General features: G+C 50.3%; 1 protein-coding gene across 2 annotated transcripts in view; it reads left to right on the top strand.

Moving 5' to 3' along the window:
* Col26a1 (collagen type XXVI alpha 1 chain) overlaps positions 1 to 24,485 on the top strand; it is a 145,320-nt gene that overhangs the window by 11,789 nt on the left and 109,046 nt on the right. For both annotated transcript variants that reach the window (XM_004840137.3, XM_013070526.3), the window contains exon 2: positions 22,589 to 22,711. In XM_004840137.3, coding sequence (XP_004840194.2) covers positions 22,589 to 22,711 — 123 coding nt within the window. The remainder of the gene's footprint in view (positions 1 to 22,588; positions 22,712 to 24,485) is intronic.

Raw genomic sequence — 24,485 nt, 5'->3', positions numbered from 1 at the left:
TTTTGATCAGGCTGTGTAAATTAATAGATTAATAGGATCACATGCTTTATTATAATATTTTTCAAGAAAAAGTTCTATGCATCTCCTAGTCAGATCTAGTAAAGTTTAGACATTTTATAGTTTTTTTGTTATCATGAGTGGGCTATTTTGTACCTTGAGATTTGCAACTATTTATGGCTGGTAAATGGGAAAGCTGTTAATTTGGGGCACCTTGATCTTGTCTTGATTACCTTCATAAACTTTAAAAAAATTATTTTCCTTTTTTTTTTGGTACCGGGGATCGAACTTGGGACCTTGAGCTTGCAAGGCAGGCACTGGAACCACTGAGCTAAATCTCCGGCCCTAAAAAAATTATTTTAATGGTTTTTCAGGTAGTATTCTAGGAGTTTTGAAATAGAGAATCTTACAGTCAGTCTCCCAATAGGTGTGTGAGTGTATGTGGATGAACCTGCCTAGTCACCATCAAAGTCAAAACCTTGTTTGGTCGTAGAACCAGAGGGTAGAATAATAGTTTCTAGGGGCTGTAGAGAGGTGATATGGGGAGATATTGGTCAGAGGGTACAAAGATTCAGTTACTTAAGAAGAGTAAGTTTAGAAGTTTTATGAATAGCAATGTGACTATAGTTAATGATATTGTATTGTATACTTGAAATTTGGCTGAAAGGGTAGATCTTAAGTGTTCTTACCAAGCTGGCCATAGTAGCACACACCTGTAATCCCAGCATTCTGGGAGGCTGAGGCAGGAGGATTGCAAGTTTGAGGCAAGCCTGGGCACCTTAGCAAGTTAGGAGATCCTGCCTCAAAATAAAAAATAAAGAGGGCTGGGAATGTAGCTCAGTGTGAAGGCCCTAGGTTCAATCCCCAATGCCTACCCCCCATGAAGGAAAAGATAAAAGAAGAAAAGAAATAAAGAAAACGGAGATTGTATTAGTCAGCTTCATGCCACTGTAATGAAATATCTGACACAGATTGGTAATGAGGTAAAGAGAGGTTTCTTTTGGCTCATGGTTCAGGTGGTCCAAGTCCTCCGGGGAGGGCAACACCTTGTGGTGGGGGTACATGTCACAGCCCTGGTCCATCTCCAGTCAGGGAGCCGGGAAAGGGAGAAGGATGGATCCCACAGGCCCCTTTGAGGGCATGTCCCCAATGACACAAGGACCTCCTGCCAGGCCCCACCTCTCAGTGGTCCACAGCCCCTCCCAACCCCACCGGGCCTTCACATTCGGACCTCTTGGGGACACCGTCTACTATCGCAGTAACCGTGGGAGGAGATGTGTATGACAATTAGCTTGATTGTGGCGATCACTTCATAGCACATATGTATATTAAATCATGAAGTTGCACGTCTTAAATATATACTGTTTTTATTTTTTAAATTTATTTACTTGCAGTACTGGGGATTGAACCCAGAGTTTTCACACTGAGCTACATTCCCAGCCCTTTTATATTTTTGACTTTGAGACAGGGTCTCCTTGAATCCCTAAGTCACCCAGGCTGGGCTTGAACTTCCGATCTTCCTGCCTCAGCCTCCCAGTATCCTGGGATTTTAAGCCTGTGCCACCATGCCTGGCATTAAATATATACAATTTTTATTGGTTAGTTATGCTACAATAAATCTGGGGAATAGAAGAAAAAAACTCTCTCTGAGGTGGAAGAATGGGGCTTCATCATTTTTTGCAAAGGGCTCTGGAGGTGGAGGGCTTTGAGGCGAAAGAGGCCCTGGGTTGGGGCCGGGGATTTAGCTCAGTGGTTCCGGCACCTGCCCTCAAGCGCAAGGGCCTGAGTTCAATCCCTGGTACCAAAAAAAAAAAAAAAAGAGGCCCTGGGAAGGAGATGATGGTTTGACCCCACCTCCTGCCACCCTCCCTGCCCTCCTCCATCCACTCCTTGTTCACTCTGAGGCAGGTGGGTGGTGTGGGGAGCCAGGACACGGTTAAGAACAAAGCTACCTGCACTGTGTAAGTTTCCTGATTTAGAAAGAGAATTTTTTTTCTCCCAGTGAGAGGATCCTGGGTGCTCTACCTTCATTGATTGATGGATGGATATAGTACTGGGGGTTGAACCCAGGGTGTTCACCCTAAACTACTTCCTTAATCCCCCACCCCACTTTTTTTTTTTTTTTTAATTTTGAGACAGGGTCTCACCAAGTCACTAAACTGCTCAAGATGAGGTTGAACTTGCGATCCTCCTGCTTCAGCCTCCCAGAGTCCTGGGATTACAGGTTAACACCACTGTACCCAGCTTCATATACTTGTTCTGAAGCTGGGCAGCAAGCCCCTTGGGGTCAGGAGCCCCCATCTGGGTGGCTTTGCTTGCCTTGACAGATATCCCAGGACTGAGCACAAGATGGACTCAAGCCTCCCTTACAGATTCAATGCAGCCATACCATGTGGGACGTCGCTGTGTTAACTTCCAGGCTACAGAGCCAGGCTCACACAGGAGCTCAAGGAGCTGCACTGACCAGGGCCAGCAGGGGCTCTGTCACAGGATGAGGTCCCGGCTACTGGGTGAGCAAGGGCCCATTCCGCCTTCCCGCCTGGCCACTGGCAGGAGCTGGAGACTTGGAAGTGGGCTGTGGCTGTGGCTGAGCCTGGGACAGCTGCGCACAGGGACAGCTGTCTCAGCTTCAGGACACAGGATCTGCCCTGAGATTAATAACAGAGCACAGCCGGGCCTGCAGGGAGCAGAGCGGGCTAGGGTTACCTCGCCAGGAAGCCTGTCTGCCCGCTGACAGCGCTGGGAGCTGCACGATGGATGGGCTCTGGGGGCCTTGGCGGCTGCACCAGCCAAGTCCACTCCCCTGGGTGCAAACCGACCCTCCCAAGAGCCGCCCGTTTTCCGCTGGACCCCGAGCTCCAGGAATTATGTGAAGAGTCAGGAATGGAAACCAAATGTTGGTGTCAGGTAGAGAAAGCCGATGGCAGCCTGTGGCCCAGCACATCTGGGAGCTGCAGGACTCGGCTCCTGCGGCCTGCACAGATATTCAAGTAAAAGGAGCCTCACACGTTCCCTTTAAACAAAAAGTTTATTTTCCCAGATTATATTCATTATAGACAATGTAGAAAATAAAGTGAAAAGAAAGAAATCATTTATCATTCCATTTTGTAAAAGATTTTGAACTTTAAAATTTAAAACATTATTTTGTTTGTCTTTTGAGACAAGGTCTTAATATGTAGCCCAGGCTGGCCTCAAATGTGTGGCAATCCTCCTGCCTCAGCCTCCTGAGTGCTGGGATTGCAGGCATGCATAGCGCACTTGGTTTAAATTTTAAAACTTTTTATTGTGGTAAAATATACATAACAAAATGTATCATCCTAAAGCACTTTTAGGTGTGTAGTTGAGCATGAAATACATTTACAATGTCCTCCAACCATCCTGGCCATTCATCTCCAGAACTCTTTTTCATCTTGCAAAACTGAAACCATCACAGTTAAATGCTATTCCCACCCCCAGCTCCTGGAGCAACCATGGTTCTTTCTGTTTCTGGGAATTTGACTACTGTAGGGGGCTCACAGAAGAGGAGCGTATGGATTTGTCATGTGGCTCACTGCACTGAGCAGAATGTTCTCAAGTTGCATCCATGCTGTAACCTGTGTGAAATATGTGTAATATGTGTATAGCTCATCTGCTGATGGGCACTTGGGCTGCTCCCACCTTTCGACTGCTGAGATTATTGCCTAAAATCATGAGTGTACAAATATTCTCTCTTGTCTCGGCTTCTGATTCTCTTGGGTACTCGGAGGAGGACTTGCTGGATAATAGGAGAATTTTGCGTGCAATTTTGGAGGGGACACTGTTATTTTCCATAGAAGATAAACATTTTACATTTCCATCAACATTGCACAATGGCTCCTCTTCCACATTATTGACAATTCTTTTTATTTTCTGTCTTTATTTTTATTTTACTTTTTTGCTATACTGGCAACTGAAGCCAGGGCACCTTACTGACGAGCTACATTCCTAGCCCTTCCTTTTTATTTTTTCACTTTGAAATAGAGTCTTGCTAAGTTGCCCATGCTGCCCTGGAATTTACAATCCTCCTGCCTTGGCCTCCTGAGTAGCTGGGATTACAGGTGTGTCATATCATGCCTGGCTTTATTTATCTATTTACTTTTAATAGTAGCCAACTAATGGGTGAAAGATGGTATTTCATTGTGATTTTTATTTGCATTTCCCTAATGATTGGTGGTGTTGAGTATTTTTTCATGGGCTTATTGTCTATGTACATATCTTCTTTCAGAAATGTCTATTAAATCCTTTGCCCTGTTTTGAATTTGGTTGTTTTGTTGTTGTTAAACTGTAGAAATTCTGTATACTTTCTGGCAATTAACCCTTATCAGATACATGATTTGGAAATATTTTTTCCCATTCTGTGAGCTGCCTTTTAACTGTTAATTGTATCTTTTAATGCACGGACATTTTTAATTTGCATGTAATTCAATTTATCTATTTTTCCAGTTATTGTCTGTGATTTTGGTGTCATAGCAAAAAAATCACTGCCAAATCCAATGCCATGAAGATTTCCCCCTACGATTTCTTCTAAGAGTTTTATACTTTCAGGCTGTGTGTCTTACATTTAGGTCCTTAATTCATTTTGGGTTAGTCTTTTTTTTCTTTCCAGGATTGGAGATTGGACCCAGGGCCTTAGCATTAAGCTATAATCCCCATCCTTTTTTATATTTTTCGTTTTGATACAATAATATAGTGGCTTCTTCAAGTAGCTATGTTGCCTGGGCTAGGCTTAAACTTATGATTCTCCTGTCTCAGTTTCCACACCTGGCTTAAATCAGTTTTTATATGTGGTATAAATGGTATAAGGTAAGTATCCAACTTCATTCTTTTGCATGTGGAAATTACATTTTCCCAACACCCTTTGTTGAAAAGACTTGTCCTTGTTCTGTAGCTCATTTCTGAGGAGCAAAAACTACCTGCGTTTGGGCCATATTTCGTTTTGGTCTTTGTGCTTTTTTATTTATTGTTTTTGCACAGTTAGGATCACATAGCATATGTGAAGGAGGAAAGTCAGGATAATGGGTCTTGGCTCCTGACTTTTCCACTGACTCTATTTCCCCAGGAGTCTCCATGCAGCTGTCTCCACTCATTCTGTAGATACTTACAGATGTCTATGGTTTCCCAGGGACCCTGCCCACTACTGAGTGCACAGGTATCTCAGACAGGGGCACCACCATCAAAGTCGGTGGAGGACAGTAAATGAGCAATTACCACATGAAGTCTGGAATCACAAAGATATAGTGTTGGATATGGTTTGGGTCTGAGTGCCCCTTCTAAGTCGTTATGATAAAGGGCCGGTTGCCCATCTATAGTGCTATTGGGAGGTAGTGCAACCTTTAAGAGGTGGGGCCCAGAGGGAGGAACATCGACCATATAACCAAAGCCATCCACACTTTTTGATTGGATGGCTTTGGTTATATGGTCAATGTTGTTTTCTCTGCAGTAATCAAATATGTCTTTGTCTTCTTCCCTGATGGTCTCTTCATGATATAGAGAACTAACAACAAGCCCACCAAAACCACTTTTTGCTTCTTTTCCTTTCTTCTCTGATGTCTGAGGATTCCAACCTGGGTCCAATTTTTTAACTACTGTGATACATTCTTGCATTGCTTGGGTGGGGCTTGAGTCACCAAGAGCTTTCCATGCTTCCCACTTTCTGAAGCAGTTCGGCAACTCCTCTTTAGTGTCTTTAGTTGTGTTGTCATGACTGCTCAACATCCTGAATTCATTCAAAATTTAACTTTCATGGTCATTTTGACTTTGAGGAAGAGCCAGAAGTTGCATGGTGCATTTTTGCTTTCCTTCAAAATCAAAAAAGCTTGGTTTAGGAGTATTACAATTTCCAACTCTGACCGGAGGACGCCACGTGGTGAAACCGCCCTCAGTCATTGAGGTGTCAGTTAACTGCGTTGAGATTAGTCACAAACTCCAGAACCTGCAGTCGGGATAGGGCAAGGGGATCTTGCTATATCTTGATTGTTCTGTTTTTAAGATGTTAAGTGAGAGATGAGGGTGGATTATCACCCCTACCCTGCTGTTCTTTCCCCACACATTTTCCATGTCCCCCTTTTCCCAGCACACTTCATTTATACCACAATTCTGGTTAGTTCAATACTCAAGGCTTACCTTCTATTTTAGTGAGAGCTGGGCCATACAGTTTACTATGATTTTTCCTTTTCCTTCCCATCTTTGCTTTACCATTCTTGTTTCTGTTCACCTAACTTTCTGTGGGGTTATTCTAATTCATCTCCAAACTCTTTCCCAGTAGTGCATTAGATACTCATCTTTTGGAGAAGTTGTTAACCAAACCTCTGTCTGCTGAGATCTGAGCTGACTAAAGTGAGTTCTACAATTTGCAATCTTGGAATAATCCTTGGTCAACATCCTGAGGATTTTCTTCACCCCAGGCCTCTCCCTTGTGTTAGAACCCCTCTCTGTTGCATTTCGTGGCCATTTTTTTGTTTTGTTTTGTTTACTACCTCATTGTGATGAAACACATCCTTCAGGAGCTTTCTGAGAAGATTAAGAACTGTATTCAAGCCAAGGATGAGACATTTATTAGCTGGTCCCTAAGAATCCATCTTCTATTAGTTTCTTCCTTTTAGGAATTCCTCTCCTTTCTCTTCAATTTAGCCATAAAATAATACATATCCTTTTAGTTGATGATCTCTTAAACAGCCTCATTAGTTGGGCTACCCAGGAAAAGTTTCATGAACAAGATTAGGGTGGGGAAAGATGAACATCTGGGTCTTCCTCCAGACGCTCCAAGGTAGGCAGGCCATGTGTAGAGAATTCACACTCAACTTCTCTGTGAGCCTACTGAGTGCTAGGCAGTGCAGGGGGCGAAGTACATGCCACTTGGCCCTTGAGCTCCTGGACCACACACTCACTGGGAGCAAAGACCCCAAAGCATCTGCAGCCCAGTCACAGGTGCAGGCAGCTTAGGAGAGTAGCAAGAGACAATTCTGTGAACCTGTGAGCGATGGCCTGACCCCCTGTCCTCTAGGAAATGGAGGCATTTGTCCTGCTCCAGACAGGGGACCTGCCTGCAGTGAGGTTGTTGTCTACAGTGTTCTTATCAAAACAACTTTTTGGAGTCACTTTTTTTTTCCAGTACTGGGAATTGAATCCAAGGCCTTTGCACTCAGTTACATCCCCAGCCCTTTTTTATTTTGAGACAGGGTCAAGGTTTCTCTAAGTTACTAAATTGCCCAAGCTGGGCTTGAACTTTCCATCCTCCAGCTTTGGCCTTCCAGTGCCAGGGTTACAGGTGTGCAGTACCCTCCCTGGCTCAGAGTTACTTTTAAAGAAGCCCTAGGCTACCAGGTTGGTGAGCATGTCCAGGTGCTGGGACAGTGGCATGCCCAGAGAGGGCTGGGAGCTTCGGGCCACCCTCATGGCACCCTCTGGCTGGCCATATGTACACTTTAGGCTCAGCCCAAGTCCTTTCTTTTATATTAAACTTCTCACAGCAAAAATCAAACAAAAGGAACCAATAAAGGCCACCAGTTTTAGGGATTCTTGAGTCTTCCTTTAAAGCAGAAGTGGATGGAGGAGACTTTTCCAGAAAGTTCCTCAGGATAGCCTTCGTGGACAGACCTGGAGAAGGAGGTCTCAGGGTCAGCATCCATTCTTTGAAGCTGAGAAGCTGACTACGAGCCTCTGACGGAGCCCCAGAATCTCACGGAGCCCCAGAATTCAGCCTCTCTCTCTCTTTCCGCTCAGGACAGGGTCCCCTCCTCAGTCTCAGCTTTGGCCTGTGCCCTTTGCCTGTCTCTCTGGCCTGGCCCACTAACTAAAGCCTTCTGTGCCGGGATCAGCCCGCTGCCTGGCTGTGAAAACTAAGGGCCCCTTGAGGAGAGAGCAGCCGAAGGAAGGGGGATGGGCCGAGGCCACAGCCCTCCGGCCTGAGCAGATGGTGAAGAAAAACACCTCTTGTTTGCCTCTCTGGGGCGTCAGGGCTAAGGCAAGGCTCTCACCACTGTGTGTGAGAGTGTGTAGGGGTGTGGGTCACCCCCTCTTTTCACTGAGCGCGGAGGCCTGGCAGGGATTTTGCTTGTTTATCAATCTTCCCTAGGGCCTGGTGTTGTCTGTGCTGTGGATTCATCCTGGGCCAGGGCCATGACCTGGCCCCAGGCGGCCCATCCTGTTGAGTGACGGCTGGACCCAGGAAACTTCAGGAACAAAAGGGAGCCTGCCTCTTCCTCATTCATTCTACATAGATCTTCTGTATGGCTCTCTGGGGGAGGGAGGGAGTTCCGCATTTTGACTCAATTTTGGAAGCCTTTACAATTCTGCAGGCCTCGGCTTGGATCTGGATGTTAACTTTGGGAGTTCTGGGCTGACCATGCATGGCTGTATTTGTTGCTCACTGGACAAGCAAGTCTTGCTGTTCCCCTGGGGTACTGGGCTAAGATAATAAAGAGGGACTTATCCGAGGTCATACAGCTGGGGGTAGCTGAGCCAGGGCAGGAACCTGGGTTTTCTGGCTGCATCTTGCTGCTTAGGATTGGTATTCAGATGGATGGAGTGGCGGGGGATCTAAAATATCATGTGTTAGTGGCGAGGTTGAGGAGGAGTGAGGCCAACAGATCAGGACACGATGCCATTGAAGAAATATTTAGTAGCCACTGTTCCCAAGAAGACAGGGTGTGTCATGGGGGCCACATGAGGGAGACGGGTTGGGCAGGTTGCAGAGGGGTACAGGGACATGTGGGCAAGGGCCTTTACTGTGGCTTTGCCTGGCCGGCTGGAGTCATTTCAGGTCTGCGGCGCAGGGGCTGCTCCTCACTGGCAGGCCACCAGGGTGAGTGGATAGTGCTCTGTCATAGGAGGTAGAGACGCTGGATTGATGGCTATGTGTTTAGAAAATGCTTCCTCAAAGGAAGAGTCCTCTTGGGCATGGCAGGGAGACCAGAAGCCAAAGGGAGGGACTCAGATATATTATCGGGTCCCCTGGAAGGAGGAGTCTAGCAGATGGCTGCAAGCAGAGGTGACAGCATCAAGTCTGCAGAGACTAGAAATGTGGGTAGGGCCGGGTGTTTAGCTCAGGGGTGCCGCTGCCTGCCTTGAAAGCATAGGGTCCTGAGTTTGATTCCCGGTACCAAAAAAAAAAGAAAAGTGGGTAATATGCAGGGTCTGCTGAGAGTCCACCATGGAGCGTCACCCACTCCGAAGCAAGCACAGTTGTCACTGCTTGGCTGATATGGGCCCATGAAGGCCTCAGACAGGCAAAGGTTGGTGCTACTGCCACACACATTTTTAGCTCAGGCTTTATTTCTTTATTTATTGGTTTTTGAGACAGGGTCCTGCTATGTAGTTCAGGCTGACTTTGAACTCACTATGTAGCCCAGGCTGGCCTCAAACTCATAGTGATCCTCCTGCCTCAGTCTCCCAAGTGTTGGGATTACAGATGTGCACCACTACGCTTGGCCAACTGTTGATTATTTAATAATGACTCATTTGATATCTGTGCCGTCTGCTGGGTGATACACTCCCCACGGAGAGGGACCAGGTCTGCCTGGCTCCTGCAGCACCCTGGACACTGACCTAGGCAAATACTGAATTCATGCTTCTGTGGCTGGTGCTGTTCTGTGTGTGTTCAATACACTCGCTCATTTCTTCTTCCCAATGACCTCCACAGGCGAGGTGCTGTTATAATCTTCATTGTATAGGTGGGGAAACTGCGGCACAGGGCGGTGTCCTAGGTAGCAGAGGCAGAGCTGCGATGTGAACCCCGTGCAGGGCTTGAGAGTGGAGGGTGAGTGGTGCAGGGAGCAGAGACAAGGGAGCTGGACACTGCTTGGCCAAGGGAAGAGGGCCACGCGTGTGTGGGCATGGCTGAGGACAGGTCATTCTGGCCAAGGAGGGGCCAATAGCTGTGGCTTTCACTGCAGAGGTGTGGCACAGGCTGGGCCTCTAGGGAGGCTGGCGAGAGGTGGGGGCTGGTGACTGGTGACTGCAGCAGGAGCCAGGGTGCCCCGGGGGCGGTGGGGGTGGCCTGTGGGATACGTGTGCACCCACTTTCCAGCTTGGGCTCCTGTGCAGAGTCCCCTGCCCCTTTTCTGAGGTGGGATTTTGCTATGTTGCCCATGCTGGTTTTGAACTTCTGGGCTCAAGCTGTCCTCCTGCCTCAGCCTCCTGAGTGCTGGGACTATAGAAGTGCACAGATCCTTTTTGCATCCGTTCTTACAAGCAGGTATCCTTGGTGGCAACCAGCGAACAGGCTGAGGGTGATGTCCTGAAAGGGTGACAAATGTTTGGGATCCAATTCCCGATTGTCTGCTCATCCAGATGAAGAAGGAACTCGGAGTCTGGAGGGCAAAGCCTGGATCCCAGGTCCGCTTGACCCCTGCTGGTGTGCATGAGGCAGGAGACTGGGCCCTAGCCGTACCCAAGTCCTGATCCCGGGAACCTGTGACTGTGTCGCCTTGCGTGGGGAAAGGGGCTTCCCAGATGTGTCCAGGTCAAGGATCTGGGTTGGGAAGATCATCCCAGATTGCAGGGGGCCCAGCCTAACATCCAGGGTCTTCCAAAGTGAGGGAGGCTCAGAGTGAGCAGGGAGCTGTCACTATGGAAACAAGAGTGTCCCCCTGGAGGTGGGGAGAGAAGGGAGGAGGGGAGGATATTCCAGAAGCTGGGAAAGCAGGAAACAGATTGGCCCCTGAAGCCTTTGGAGGGCACCAGGTCAGCTGTCCTCTTGGCTCGAGCCCACATGAGGCTGATTTTGGACTTGTGATCTCCAGGCCTGTAAGATAATACACGTGCATCATTTTGCCCCACTAAGTCGGTGGTCATCTGTTGCTAAAGCAGTAGGAAATTAACACACCAGGTCCCCTCTCCAAATCACACTCTCAGCTGTGGAATTGTCACAGTGTCTTCACCCTGACTCTCAGTCTCTGAGGATCAGAAAGTAGGAGGCCGAACCAGGCACGGATGGTGGCGCATGTCTGTAATCCCAGCACACTGGGAGGCTGAGGCAGGAGGATCACAAGTATGAGGCCAGTTTGGGCAGCTTAGCAACTTAGGGAGACCCTGACTCAAAATGGAAAATAAAAAAGGGTCTGGGAATGTAGCTCAGTGTGTGAAGGGCCTGGGTTCAGCCCCCACGAACACACACATACACACTCACACACTCACACTCACACACAGCAGGAGACCTGGGCTTTTCTCTGCTGTTGATTTTCTGTCTCCCTATAGCGGTTTCCAGACCTGGCAGTGCAGGGCCCCAAATGTCCCGTTGTGAGGTCCCCTCTGAGGGGAGAGAACTTTATCCCAAGGAATTCTAAGCAAAAGTCTGGCAAAGCCACCCCAGGGCTGGTTAAAAAAAACCTTTCTGGTAGGAAGACTGCAAGTCATTAGTTTTCGGCTTTTCCAAGCCACCTCCTCCCCAGGGTGGCCCTGTTCTGCGCTTGCGATGGCTTTAATTTTCTGTTCCGAGCCCACGGAGCCCGCGACGAGGAGCTCCGCGTGGGGAGGCAGCGCTCGGTGGGCACCGCCGCTCCTCAGTTCCCGGGAGGAAGCGCTTTCATCACGGGGCCAAGGGAAGAGCAAATCCAGGACTGGAAACGCCGCCACTGGCCGGGAGAGTTGTCACCGTCCGCGGGTTTCGGGCCTTTCTTGTGGTCACCCCCACCCCACCCCCGGTGCCCTAGGACCTGGGGGGAGCAGCGAGATGCAGGGGAGAGGCAGGGGAAGGTGGGCTCCTTCCACCTTCCACCCCAGGGACATCTGCCTTTAATCACTGCTAAGAACAAAGCAGCCAAGTAATTGCCCGTGACCGGCGGAGGGCGGCTCAGGTTTCTCGGGGTTGCGGCCAGGGCGGGAATGTGGGGGCAGGGCGGGGCTCAGACTGGGTCACTGAGCCCCGCGGGGCTGCTGGAGGAAACCTTCTGCTACCCCGCTCTGTTCTTAGCCTGCCCCTGCTGACCAACTCAGGGAGGAGCCGGACTTGGTGATGCCTATGCCTGTAATCGCAGCACTCTGGAGGCTGAGGCAGGAGGATCACAGGTTCAAGCTCAGCAGCCCAACCAGGGCGATTTAGTGACTTAGTGAGACCCAGTGTCAAAATTTAAAAACAAACAAACAAACAAGCAAACACCTGGGGATGTAGCTCAAAGCAAAGGCCCTGGGTTCAAGCCATAGTACCACAAAAGAAAAAACAAAACAAAACAAACCCCAAATAACGCCCCCCCCCCCCGCAAGACCTCCAAAAAACAAAACTCGGGCCAAGATTCGAATTTCATGGCACAGCATTTGAGGCCTTCCGTGGATGTCTCTTCCTGACTCAGCCTCAGGTTTCTTCTCTCCCTCTGAATGCCCACACCAGCCCTGCAGAGCAGCTCCCCTGACAATTCCAGAGCAGTTAGTTTTGTGTTGTATTTTTTTTCCTGGTACTGGGGATCAAACTCAGGGCCTTGCGCTTGTAAGGCAGGGGCGGCACCACTGAGCTAAATCCCTGGCCTGTTGTAGTTTGTTCGTTTGTTTGTTTGTTTGGACTGGGGATTGAACCCAGGGCCTTCCCACTGAGGTACATCCTTAGCCCTTTTTATTCTGAAACAAGGTCTGGCTAAATTGTCCAGGCCGGGCTTGAATTTTCGACTCTCCTGCCTCAGCCTGTCAAAAGTGCTGGGATTACATGCATGTGCCATGAGGCCCAGATGAGGTCTAGGTTTTTGTGAATGCCTTGTGTGCCTGCCCCAGCCAGCGTGTTGGGGCTTCCAAAAGTGAGATTTCTGTGTCCAGGTGAGACCTGTGAGGCGTGGCAGAGGCTGGAGGAGTGGAGGTGACTGAGGGATGGGAAGGAAAGAGGATGGAGAGGGTCTGGGGGGAGAAAGAAGGGGTACGGGGACACGGGGGACCCCACCATCTAGAGGAGGAACGGAGACAGGAGCTGGTGGCAATCAGAGGAGACAGGAGAAAGGGTTATTGAGAGGGTTCATCACAAGCAAGGTGTGGTTGGTTGGAGGGAGGGCAGGCCGGTGGGGTGCAGCGCCTGGGGTGTGTACCCCTTTTTTGTGCAGCACTAGAGATGGAAACCAAGGCCTTCACACTGAGCTACATCCCCAGACCTTTTTTAGGTTTTGAGACAGGGTCTCACTAAATCACTAAATTGCTCAGGCTAGGCTTGAATTTGTGATCCTCCTGCCTCAGCCTCCCAGAGTGCTGGAAGTAGAGGCCTGGGCTTCCATGAGGCTTTGAGGCTGTGAGGTACATTTTGATCCCAATTTTGCAGCTGGTAAAGGAGGCACAGAGAGCTTAGGTAAGTTGTCCAGAGTGTCAGCACCCTGGTCAATGACTGGTCCCCAGCCACTATCTCCTGGCTGCTTCCAGTGCCCCATGGGTGACAACACAGTCCCAGGGTGGCCAGGAAGAGGCCCGACCTTCCCTGCACACCCGCAGGGTCTGCGTCTGGAAGCCACAGTTAGAAGGGTCACTGAGTCCCTGGCTTGGGGACCGTTTTGCGGACCTGGAGATGCACGGTCAGGTCACATGTCTGCAGTGGGGGGCACAGTTCTACCAAGACCCCGGCCCTCGTGGCAGTGGACACAGGAAGAGCATTCCCTTGGCCAGCCTGGTACCCAGCATGGGACCTTTCTGCCCACAGGGCCCCAGCGGGGTGGTCTCAGAGCCTCTCCCCACTGCAGGACTGCCGGCCCCACCGTGGATGCAGGAGGAGCAGCCCAGAGAGGGACAGAGACAGCCAAGTTTACACAACAGCCTGCAGCTCTGACCTCCCTGGCTTGCTCAGGAGTTTGACCCACGTTTGCCTGCACCTGCTGTGGTTTACTGAGCCACCCGAGGCTGTCCTAAGAGTGGGGAGAGAAGTCCGCTTGGAGGGAGCTTCCGCAACAGGTTTATTTCTGAGCAACGCACCTTCCCCGCTGGCTCCTGAGTTGCTTCTCATCCTTTCAGGCTGCCCTTGCGGGGAAACTGAGGACTCCCCTGGCAATGAAGATCACTGTGTGTCACAGTGGTGTCACTAGCCATCCCATATTTAGACCAGAGTTGGTTATTTTGGGCCGGAGCCCAGTAGATCCCCCATGTGGGGCAGCATCAGTGTGGGTATCAAATGCCAAATTCCACACCCTGCCGGTCAGGTCAGCAGCTACATTCCTCAGATTCTTATCAGGTTTTATTTCCCCCCAGTTACACTGGGAAGACCTCCCTGCTGATTGCAGCAGGACTGGAGAAGAGGCGGTGAAGCGAGAGTCCTGGCTTTGCCTGGCTGTGTCACCATCCTGGTCCCTTGCCTTCCTTAGGTCTGTTTCCTCACCTGTGAAAAGGAGGCTGGAGCAGGAAGGTTTTTCCAAGAGCGGGGCAAAGCTTTTCTAAGTCTCCATCCAGGTCCACAGGGAAGACTTCAGCAAACAACAGACCTGGACCAAGTTCTGGTCACATCGAATGCATGGCCACCAGTGTGTGACCCTGTGTCCCCTCCTCCGTGGGGATCTGATCCTCCACCTGGAATGCTGCCACTGAGACTGAGTTCCAAGGGGCTAGGCTCTCGAGGAATGTCCTCGGGTGTCCATGCTCCCTGGCTCAGCACCCAGTGGGTGACAGTGCATTCATTCCTGTACTACCCGGGGCACTGACACCCTGAACCCTTTACAAGCTGCCAATGGCTCATACGTCAGTGTGTTTCTCTTGGTCCTGGGTGACAGTGAGGCTGGAGTTTTAGGACAAGAGCCCCAGCTCTAGGGGGTCCCCAAGTGCCAGGCTCAGCATCACCCAAGAGGACAATTCCAGTCCCCTCATGAGATGAGGGCTCCTGTGTGGGGTGTGGAGCAGCCTCGATTTCCAGCATGGGGCTCCTGCTTGAGGGTGACCTCATGGTGGGGCCATCTTTTTTTTTTTGGTACTGGATCGAACTTGGGACCTTGCGCTTGTGAGGCAGGCGGTGGAAACACTGAGCTAAATCCCCGGCCCTGGTGGGGTCATCTTTGAGTCCCTGCATTTCCAGGAACTCAAGGTGGCTGCGGGTTTAGGGCGGTGGCTGGGGACTTTGAGACATCGCTCTGGGCGTCTGGAACTGGGCGTTGTAAATGCTGGCCCTCGGAGCCCCTTCGAATCCTGAAAATGACTTCAGTTCCTCTTATCTCGGGCGCCTTAAGCGTTTAACCTGCCCACGTGGAGAGCTGGGCAAGAATGTGGCTGGAAGTGATTATTAATAAAGGCAACAGATATTAAAATGAGGCGGAGATGCCAACATTCATCCTGCTTTTAGTTCTCCATCCGGTGTTTTTTTGCTTTGTTTTATTTTTTGGTGGGGGACAGGGTCTTGCTGTGTAGCTCAGCCTGGCTTTGATCTCTCGATCCTCCTGCCTCAGCCTCCCGACTGTGGGCACAGTGAAACCCACTGAGGCTGATTGGCACTGGCTCTGGAGCCTGACTCTGTTTGCCCACCCATCCCGGGCAGTGCCCATGGCCCAGCACATGCAAGGACAACCCTGCAGCCACACTGGGGCCTTGGCTGGCAGTGGCTCCATGGACATCTGTGGCACTGGTGAGTGATGCCACTTTTGTCCGTGTCACTGAGGGTGAAGGAAACTTCTTTCCACTTGCTGAAACTAGATAATTTGTCTGCAAAATGAAACGACGGCAGGCGGATCTACAGAAAGCAGGCGCATTAAGCCAATTATTAAATCAGGCTCTAAATGACGTAACTTTCAGGGCACCAGAGCTGTATAACCCTTGAAGCCCACAGGAGGGCCAGATGCTTGGAGCTGAACTCCCCTCCTCATAGAGAAGAGGGGGCTGCGGGGATTTGGGAGGAAGAGAAAATGAGTTTTAGGGGAGGTGAATAGGCCTGGGACCAAGGTCGTCTGGGCGTAATCTCTGACCTTCAGCCCCTTCTTCCGTGAGGGCCGGCATCTTGCCTTCCAGTGGGCTTTGATGGTGACCGCGCCCTTCTGGGTTTCAGACAGACAAGGGAACTCCAGGCAAAGTCCTTTCCTGCCTTTGCCACTGTCCCAGGTCTCTGCTTGCTCTCCTAAGTGGCATATTTTGGGGTGTCATTTTCTGAGCCCCCAAACCATGCAGAGCCAGCAGTCTGGCAGCCAGCAGTGGGAAACGAGTTAGTCCCGCCTTGTGGTGACATTCCCATTACGTGTGTGATCGCTGCGGAGTAGTAGCAACACCTGTCTGCAGGAGGTTTGCTGTCCACCAGCGATAGCTCATGTATGGCGCTGCTCTGGGGCTGCTGCAGCCCTGGGAGGGGAAGTGCTGTTCGCAGTGGAGGAAACGGAGGGCATGAAGTTGAGACATTCCCAAAGCCAGGTGGGTGCTCAGTGACTCCACTAAGGCACAAGCTGGGCCCCCTGGCCTCATATTCCGGACGATACGGTTGGCAGTACTGATTGACAGCTGCTTGTCTTGGTGAGCATGTTTTCAGACATGGCCTGTGAGTTGTGAAAACCCTACTGATGTGGGTTTACACAACAAGCCCACTTAATGTTTCACACATCGAGAATTGGGTGGCTCCAGCATGGTAGTAGCATCACAGACTTGAAGGCTCTGCTCTTGGTCTGCTTCTCCAGGCTCTCTCCTCTCATGGCGCTAAGATGGTTGCCACAGCTCTAGGCATCACATCCTCACACAACTGTGTCTAGAAAAAGGGATACAGCTTCTCTTCTTGCATCTCCCTTTCTTGCAGAGGATGAAGCCCCTCAACTGAATTCTTACTTGTCACTAACCAGAACTGAATGAACAGCTCACACTTCAACCACAGAGATAATGATCTCATCTACCTCTCATGAACTTTCTGATGTCTCAAGTCTGAAGAGACCCAGGGGTCAATTAGCAAGGAAGGAGGAAGGGGAGGTGACTGTTGGGGGCTCAAATGTCATATATGACAGGTCACTGGTGTACCTGACTCCCTCCCAGAGCATTCCAAAGGGCACGGTCCCCCCAAGTGTCTGCTGGAGGGGGTCCCGGGCTCCCTGTGTGGTCCCATGTGACACCCCTCCAAGCTGACCCAGCCAGGGGAGCATTTGACCTCAAGCAGCCATCTCTGGGCCAGCTGGGGCCTGGTGTGGACTGAGGGGCTGAGCCAGTCCTATTGCCCTGTGTCTGGAAACAACCAGGAGAGGATGTTCAGATTCTTGGAGGAAATAGGCACTGACACCTGAAGGCGAATCCACTGTGTCCCGGAACACGTATTCCTTATGTGTGTGTGGGGGGTGGAGTTAGCCCCTCCTGTTTTCTCACCTGTATAACAGGGATGCTAACCCCCTCCCCCAGCACTTGGTACTGAACCCAGGGCCTCTGCACTGAGCTACATCTCTGGCCCTTTTTATTTTTATTTTTTATTTTGAGACGGTATCTTGCTAAGTTGCCCAGGCTGGGCTCAAATTTTCCATCCTCCTGCCTCAGCCTCCCATAGTACAGGGATTGCAGGCCTGTGGCACCGTGCCTGGCTTGCTAACTGCTCTTACCGTGTAGGGTTCACAGGCTACAGGAACGTAATGTGTTGGGGGCGTGGTGTCACCTGGCACAAAGTAACTGGTCCCTGTAGTTTGAATGCTCCCAGTCTCCCATGGCCCTATGGGAGAAGTCTTGGTCCCGTTGGCTATACTGGGACTTGGCAGAGTGTTTAGGAGGTGGGGACTTGTGGCAGGTCCTTAGGTCACTGGGAGCACATCCTTAAAAGGGATACCAGGACCTTGATCTCTCAGCTTCCGCTTCCTGGCTCCTGGTGTAAGGGCTTTGCTCTGCCAGGCACTTGCTTATGCTGTCCCTGGCCCGGGCCTAGCCCAGTGTGTGGCCTGACTTTGCATTTGACCTCCCACAGTGGAAACTGAACAGACTCTTGCCTTTATAAATTCATTAAAGCCAGGTATGGGGGTGCACCCCTGTAATCCCAGCACTCTGGGAGGCTGAGGCGGGAGGACCTTAAGTTTGAGCTCAGCCTGGGCAACGTAGCAACTTAGCAGGACTGTGTTCCGAGGTAAAAGTAGAAAGGGCTGGGGATGTAGCTGAGTGTGAAGGTCCTGAGCCCAATCCCAGTACTGGAAAAAAAGAACTGTTTTTTCCTCCCTGTTCTGGAGACTGGAGATCCCAGAGGCTTCTTTCCTGTCGGGGGCTGTATTCTCCCTATTCTCCTGGCTCTTCAGTGTCCTCTCTCTGTATGCAGTTGTATCCCAATTCCCTCTACTGTAAGCATCAGTTAGATGGAGTAGACCCCCCCAAGACCTCATTTTAACTTGATCTCCTCTTAGAGACCAAATCTCCAAATGCAGGACTAGAGGTTGGGACTTCAAAATGTGCCTTTGGGAGAGACACAGTTCAGCCCATAACTCTTGTGAAACTGCTTTGCCAACCGTGAAACAGGCCTTGGAGTGCTGGGCCCCACCTGCCTGCGGGAGAGGCCTGAGCAGGGCTGGGAAGTGGCTCCTCTGCCAGCGTCTCCCTAGGGACCAGCTTCTGTCCCTCCATTCGTGGGTGGTGGCCTGACAGTCATCCAGCTTAGCCAGCTGGAAACTGCCCCCTCCCCATACGGGGGATTGAACCCAGGGGTTTCGCACTGGGCTGCATCCCCAGCCCTTTTTAGTCTTTATTTTGAGACAGGGTCTTGCTAAGTTACTAAGTTGGTCAGGCTGGGATGGAACTTGGGATCCTTCTGCCTCAGCTCCCCAGACTGGTGGGATTACAGGAGTGTGCCACCATGTAGGAACCCTGGCTTCTCGGGAAATGGGCAAGGTGTAACCAGGCAATTGGAACAACAGAAAAGTAGGGAAGGGGCTTGGGCCTGAAACTGGACACCCCTACCCTTAAGGTGACCACGCTGGGGTTCAGGACCTGCCCACAGCACAGCCCTGAGCAGTGGCTCTGGGTGAGTGGCCACCACCTGACTGAGCGGAAGGCCCCTGTGGTATGTACCAGAGGTCCCGGCAGCGCCCCTCTGCATGGAGGCCTGCCCTGAGCCTGCTGTCCTGAAGAGCCTGAGGTGGCCTGAATGTCCCAGGCTCAGACAGAGGCAAGGCGTGCTTGGCCCATGGGACCTAAGGTGGGGAGCACGGGGTCCCAGAAGGTGTGAAGAGGGGAAGGGCCCCGAATGGAGACTGGTAGTAGGAGAGCTGACCAAACAGAACACTGAACGGCCTGCTGGGGCACAGTAGGACCTGCAAAGGGTAAGTTAGAGGTGATGCCAGGGTGCTGTGTGGTCCACAGCACGCCCTCTGGCGGCCGATGGCAGATCCTTCAGGGAGGCTGAGGCTGGCTGGCCGGGGAAAGACCACAGGTGAGGCCGGGCCTGCACGCTTTGTAATCCTAGCATTCTGGGTGGCTGAGACAGGAGGATCGCAAGTTCGACTCCAGTGAGAGCAATTTAGAGAGACTCTGTTTCAAAATGATAAATAAAGAAGGGCTGGGGATGTAGCTCAGTGCGGGATTCAGAGATGGCTGGCGGTCTCTCTGGGCCTGAGCCCTTAGAGCAGGTGCAGCAGCAGGGCTGTCTGCCCTCTTCTCACAGAGAATCACTCCTCTCCTGCTCTTCAGAAATGCATGCAGGAGGGGCCAAGGCTGCGGAAATGTCCCCCACTTCTGGGCCTCCGTCTCCTTGAGTAAGTGGAAGAGGCTGGATTTGCCGAGTGTCCTGGGTGGGCAGGACCTGCTGATCCTCTGGGATGGACGGCTGGGTTCCTGGCCGAGCTCAGCCTCTAGTTAGGGCTGAGCCATGGCTTAACCTTGCATTTTCTTTTCCCATCTGCAAAACGAGAGGACAATCGTCAGACTCAGTAACACTGTGGATTTGAGGATCTAATCAGCACTGACACCTTGGGTGAGGCAGCGCCATACATGGTTTGCCACCACCAATGTGGGTGTGCTCATTTGGCCCTCACTGTAACCTTGACATGTAGATTTTTTTTCAGTCCTGGGTATTGAACCCAGGGCCTTCTCACTGAGCCACATCTTCACTCCTTTTATAAATTTTAAAACTTTTAGATGGGGTCTTGCTAAATTCTAAGTTTCCCAGGTTGGGCTCAAACTTGTGATCCTCCTGCCTCAGCCTCCCAGAGTGCTGGGATTACAGGTGTGCACCGCCATGCCTGGCTTAGATTGTAAAAAAGTATATAATTGAGGTTCAGATGGGGCACATAATTTTGCCTAAGCCACAGAGCAGACTGATGGCCAAAGCAGGTTTTGAAGTAGGTCATCTGGTGCCTTTGGGGAGGCAGGTTGACTTTTAACTACTTTTCTCTCTTTTTCTGTGGTATTTTGTTTCTGCCAGCATTGGTAGGATGTTTTGTCCTAGAAAATTGTCCAGTTGTCAAGATTTTGAAAATTTTTGATGTAAGGTCATATATAATATCCACGTATGCACTTTAACATCTGGAATTATTCTTGTGTTTTATGTCTATATGTATGTCTTTTGTTTGTTTCTCATTAAGGATGGTTTTAGCTTTGTTGATTAGATTTTTTTCAAAAGCCTGTTTGTGTTCTGTTTGTTTTTTTTAGAGACAGAATCTTGCTAAGTCACAAAGTTGCCCAGGCTAGACTGAACTTGTGATCCTCCTGCCTCAGCCTTCCTCAGTGCTGGGTTTACATGAGTATGCTACTGTGCTCAGTTTATTATTTTGTTAAAGAACTTATTTCATTATTTTTTGCTTGCCCTTTGTTAATTTCTTTTTCAATTTTACTCTCTTCTAACCAGTGTGTTTTTTGTTGCTACTTTCATTTCAATCATTTTGTTGAGTTGATCAGGTTTTCTTTGTCTTACTTTTTTCTTTCTTTCTTTTTTCCTTTTTGTATTGGTTTTGTCAGTTTCATGTTTTCCTTGATAGTATTTATCTTAAGATTCAAAATATATTTAATCATGTATTTTTCCACCGCACCTAAAACTGCATGATTTCTATAACCTTTCCTTAAATAAGACAAAAATCTCTGCAACTTTCAGTTCCTTTAACTTTCTTTTTTTTTCATCTTCCATATCAAGATTACCTTTATTTTAGATCTAGGCTGTTATTAAATCTTATTCGGGTTTTTTTGGCCCATAACTGCTACTTATATTTAATATCTTCCTTCTAGGTCTTTTATTTTATTTTGTGAGAATAAATTCTGTAGTAATTCAGAAAGGGTGACTGGTAAACTCTCTGGGATCTTTGTGCACCTGAAATTTTTTTTTTTTTTGTACCGGGGATCAAACTCGGGACCTTGCCCTTGTGAGGCAGGCGGTGGAACCACTGAGCTAAATCCCAGGCCCAAAGGGAAGGTGAGACCCTCGGAAGGCAAGGTCTGAAAAATCTTTATTTGACCTTTTTCCTTGCAGGTTAGTTTGGCTGGATATAGAATTCTAAGTTTTTCTCCTTAGAACTTTGAGGCAGTCCTGCCCCTATATTCTTGAATCTGATATTGCTGATAAAAAAAATCTCATTTCAAGTAATAGGTAATCTTTCACCCTTTCTTTTTTTTTTTCTTTTGGTACTGGGGATCGAACTCAGGTCCTTGCACCTGTGCAGCAGGTGGCGAAAGCACTGAGCTAAATCCCCGGCCCTTTCACCCTTTCTTTCTATGGCATTTAGTGTTTTCTCTTCATCCTGATCTGAAATCTCACCATAATAGCACTCAGTGAGCCTCTCAAATCAGGAGTCATGTCTTTCTTTAGCTCTGGGAAATGTTCTCTACTACTTCTTCAAGTACATGCTTGAGGAAGTTCTGTTTGCTCTCTCGTTTCCCTTCTACATTTACTAATAGCTAAGTGTTTGCACTTGCCTGGCTTCTAAGTCCTTTACCTTCTCCCTCACATTTTCCATCTCTTTGTCTCTTTGCAGGGCCTTCTGGGAAGCATCATAGATCTCGCGCCATCAAAAATTCCTTAGCTGTTTGCATTGTGTGTGTGTGTGTGTGTGTGTGTTCTAGTACTCAGGATTGAACCCAGGCCTTTTGCACTGAGATACATTCTCAGCTCTTTTTATTTTTTGAGATAGGCCTCTTTAAGTCACTAAGTCACCCGGTCTGGACTCAAACTCTTTATTTTATTTTATTTTTTTGGTACCAGGGATCGAACTCGGGTCCTTGTGCTTGTGAGGCAGGCAGCAGAACCACTGAGCTACATCCCCGGCCCTGGGCTCACACTTTTGCTCCTCCCAATTGCACAAAGGTTCCTGGCTGTGCACTGGTCTCTCTTACCTGGTGCCAGGGCCCAGGCTGCTCCTTCTCTGCTAATGCCACCTTCTCCCCATGGCCCCACAGTTGCTCAGCTAAGGGACCTTTCAAAGCTCAGCTGGTGGCCTTTCCTAGGACTGGCCCTGCTCTGTCCCACAGCTCTGTCCCCCTCACCTGTTGGACCTGTCATCCTTGCTCCTGGCTGTTGCCTCCCTGGCCAGAACAGGACTGCGGGGCAGCAGCTGATGGCCCTCACCCATCCCACAGGAAGCGTCAGTTACAGAAGTGATGGGCGGGAGGCCAAGGGGTGTGGGTGCCCCCTGGCCCGGCAGGCGGTCTTGGTGGGCCCCTTACCCAAGAGAAAGTGCCTGGGGATTTGCTGGGTCCCCTGCTCCCCCAGCCCCGCCCCCGACCTCAAGGTCCTCAGGAGGGAGACACGCTGACGCTGATGTGACTCCTGCTCTCTCTACAGGCACTGGTGCCATCACACGGTGACACGGACGGTGTCTTGCCAGGTACAGAACGGCTCGGAGACCGTGGTTCAGCGTGTGTACCACAGCTGCCGGTGGCCTGGACCCTGCGCCAACCTCGTGAGGTAAAGGCCCTGGGTTGGGCCCTCGTCCTCTCTTTCCCTGGGGTGTATCCAGCCGCAGCCCAGCGCTGGCAGAGGCTGGGTTGGTGCTTGGAGACCTGAGCTGAGCACTTATTTACCGAGCACCTTGGTGTGCAGGTCGGGGGTATGTGTGTGTACAAAGGGGTATGTGTGTGTACCGCGAGACAGAGCCGCCACAGATTCGTGGGCGAGGGGACTGAGGCAGCAGAGAAGGGCAGATGGGGCCGAGGAAGGAACTAGCCAGCTTTGGAGCCTCGGATTAGAAGGTGGGACCGCTGCTCTTTAGCCCCGCCCCTCACCGCCTCGCCCATCAAGCCCACTCTCGGAGCCGCACCCTCCTAGCCCCGCCCCACAGTCGCACCCTCTTAAGCCCCGCCCAGGCACCACTCCCTCCGGGCCCCCGCCCCCCGGCCTGTCTCAGCCCAGAGCTCTTCCTGGGCCTCCGCAGGGAGCGATCTCGGGTCGCCGGCCGCCAAGCCTGGCCTTCAAGGCCTCCGAGGCTCTACCTCACCCCTCCCCTTCTGCTCCCCTCCGGGCGGCGCTGCAGCGCGGAGCCTGGCTCCCCCTAACCTGTCTCTCTCAACTTGCCAGTCTGGGGCCTCTGCCTCTCGGACCCCTCCCCGTCCCTGGGATCCCCATACTCCGAATACTGGTCTGTCCCGGGCTCTTCAGGGAAATCCAATCAGTAGGCGGTAGGGTCGCTCAGGTGTGGCGCTGTCAGTCAGTAGTTAGGAGGCTGGCGGGCGGGAGGGCAGGGGACAGAGGTGACGTCGCGGCCGGCCGGGTGAGGCTGGATCGGGCAGAGCGCCCTCTCCCTTCCTGGACGGCCGCGGAAGCTAACTGGATTCACTCCCCCTAAGAAACACCTTCGCTGCGACTCCCACTCATGCTCCACCGCATGGCCAACGTGACTCATGACCCTAACCATCGCAGGACCGTCAGAAAGTGGGTGTATTTTCATTGCTAAAACTGGACGTTGGGCCCGGACTGTCACCCAGCACCGCCCTGAGAGATCAGCGCCCGGGTGCGGTGCCTAGGATTTGACTCCAGCTGCGCCGGGCGCAAGTGGGACCTGCGGCGATGCAGAGGGGCCCTGGCTGGCTTTGTTTCATTTTCTAGGTTCACATTCTACCCTTTGTTGTTGTTGTGATTATGAAGATAAGTGATCTATTAAAAATCCCAGTGTTACAGAACTGGCTATGGTACAAAAGGCGCGTTCTCCCTGCTGCCAATACCACTGCCACAATCCTACTAGTAGTATTTCCATTCCAGATGCTTTCCCCTATTCCAGATTCCATAATTCCCGGAACTCACCTCATTCCAGAGATTTTTTCGATATATATATAAGTTTTCCCCTCAGAAAAATATTTTGGGATAATTTCCCATGGGCCCATCTTTATAACACCTGTGTAGTATTCCATTATAAGAAAGGATCATCATTTATTTCCCATATCTTTGACTGATAGATTTTTAAGGGTTTCCTAGTTTTTGATTTTATAACTATGCATCAATGAGTATTACTCTGTGTGTGTGTGTGTGTGTGTGTGTGTGTGTGTGTGTGTCCACAACCTTTTTTTCTTTAACTTTTTATTTTGGAATATTTTAGGTTTATAAAAAACGTAAATGGAGTTTGTCTGTGCCTATACCTCCCACCTGGATTCCCCTAATGGTAACTAAGTAACCACTGTATATATACCCAAGCCAGGAAATCAACAGTATTACAGATAGACCTTCAGATTTTGTCAACTGTCCCCAT

Source organism: Heterocephalus glaber, unplaced genomic scaffold (assembly GCF_053883595.1).
Source record: "Heterocephalus glaber isolate CG9 unplaced genomic scaffold, H.glaber_assembly_v1.0 deba00001610, whole genome shotgun sequence".
Classification (NCBI taxonomy): domain Eukaryota; kingdom Metazoa; phylum Chordata; class Mammalia; order Rodentia; family Bathyergidae; genus Heterocephalus; species Heterocephalus glaber.
This window is presented reverse-complemented; position numbering and strand designations above follow the sequence as displayed.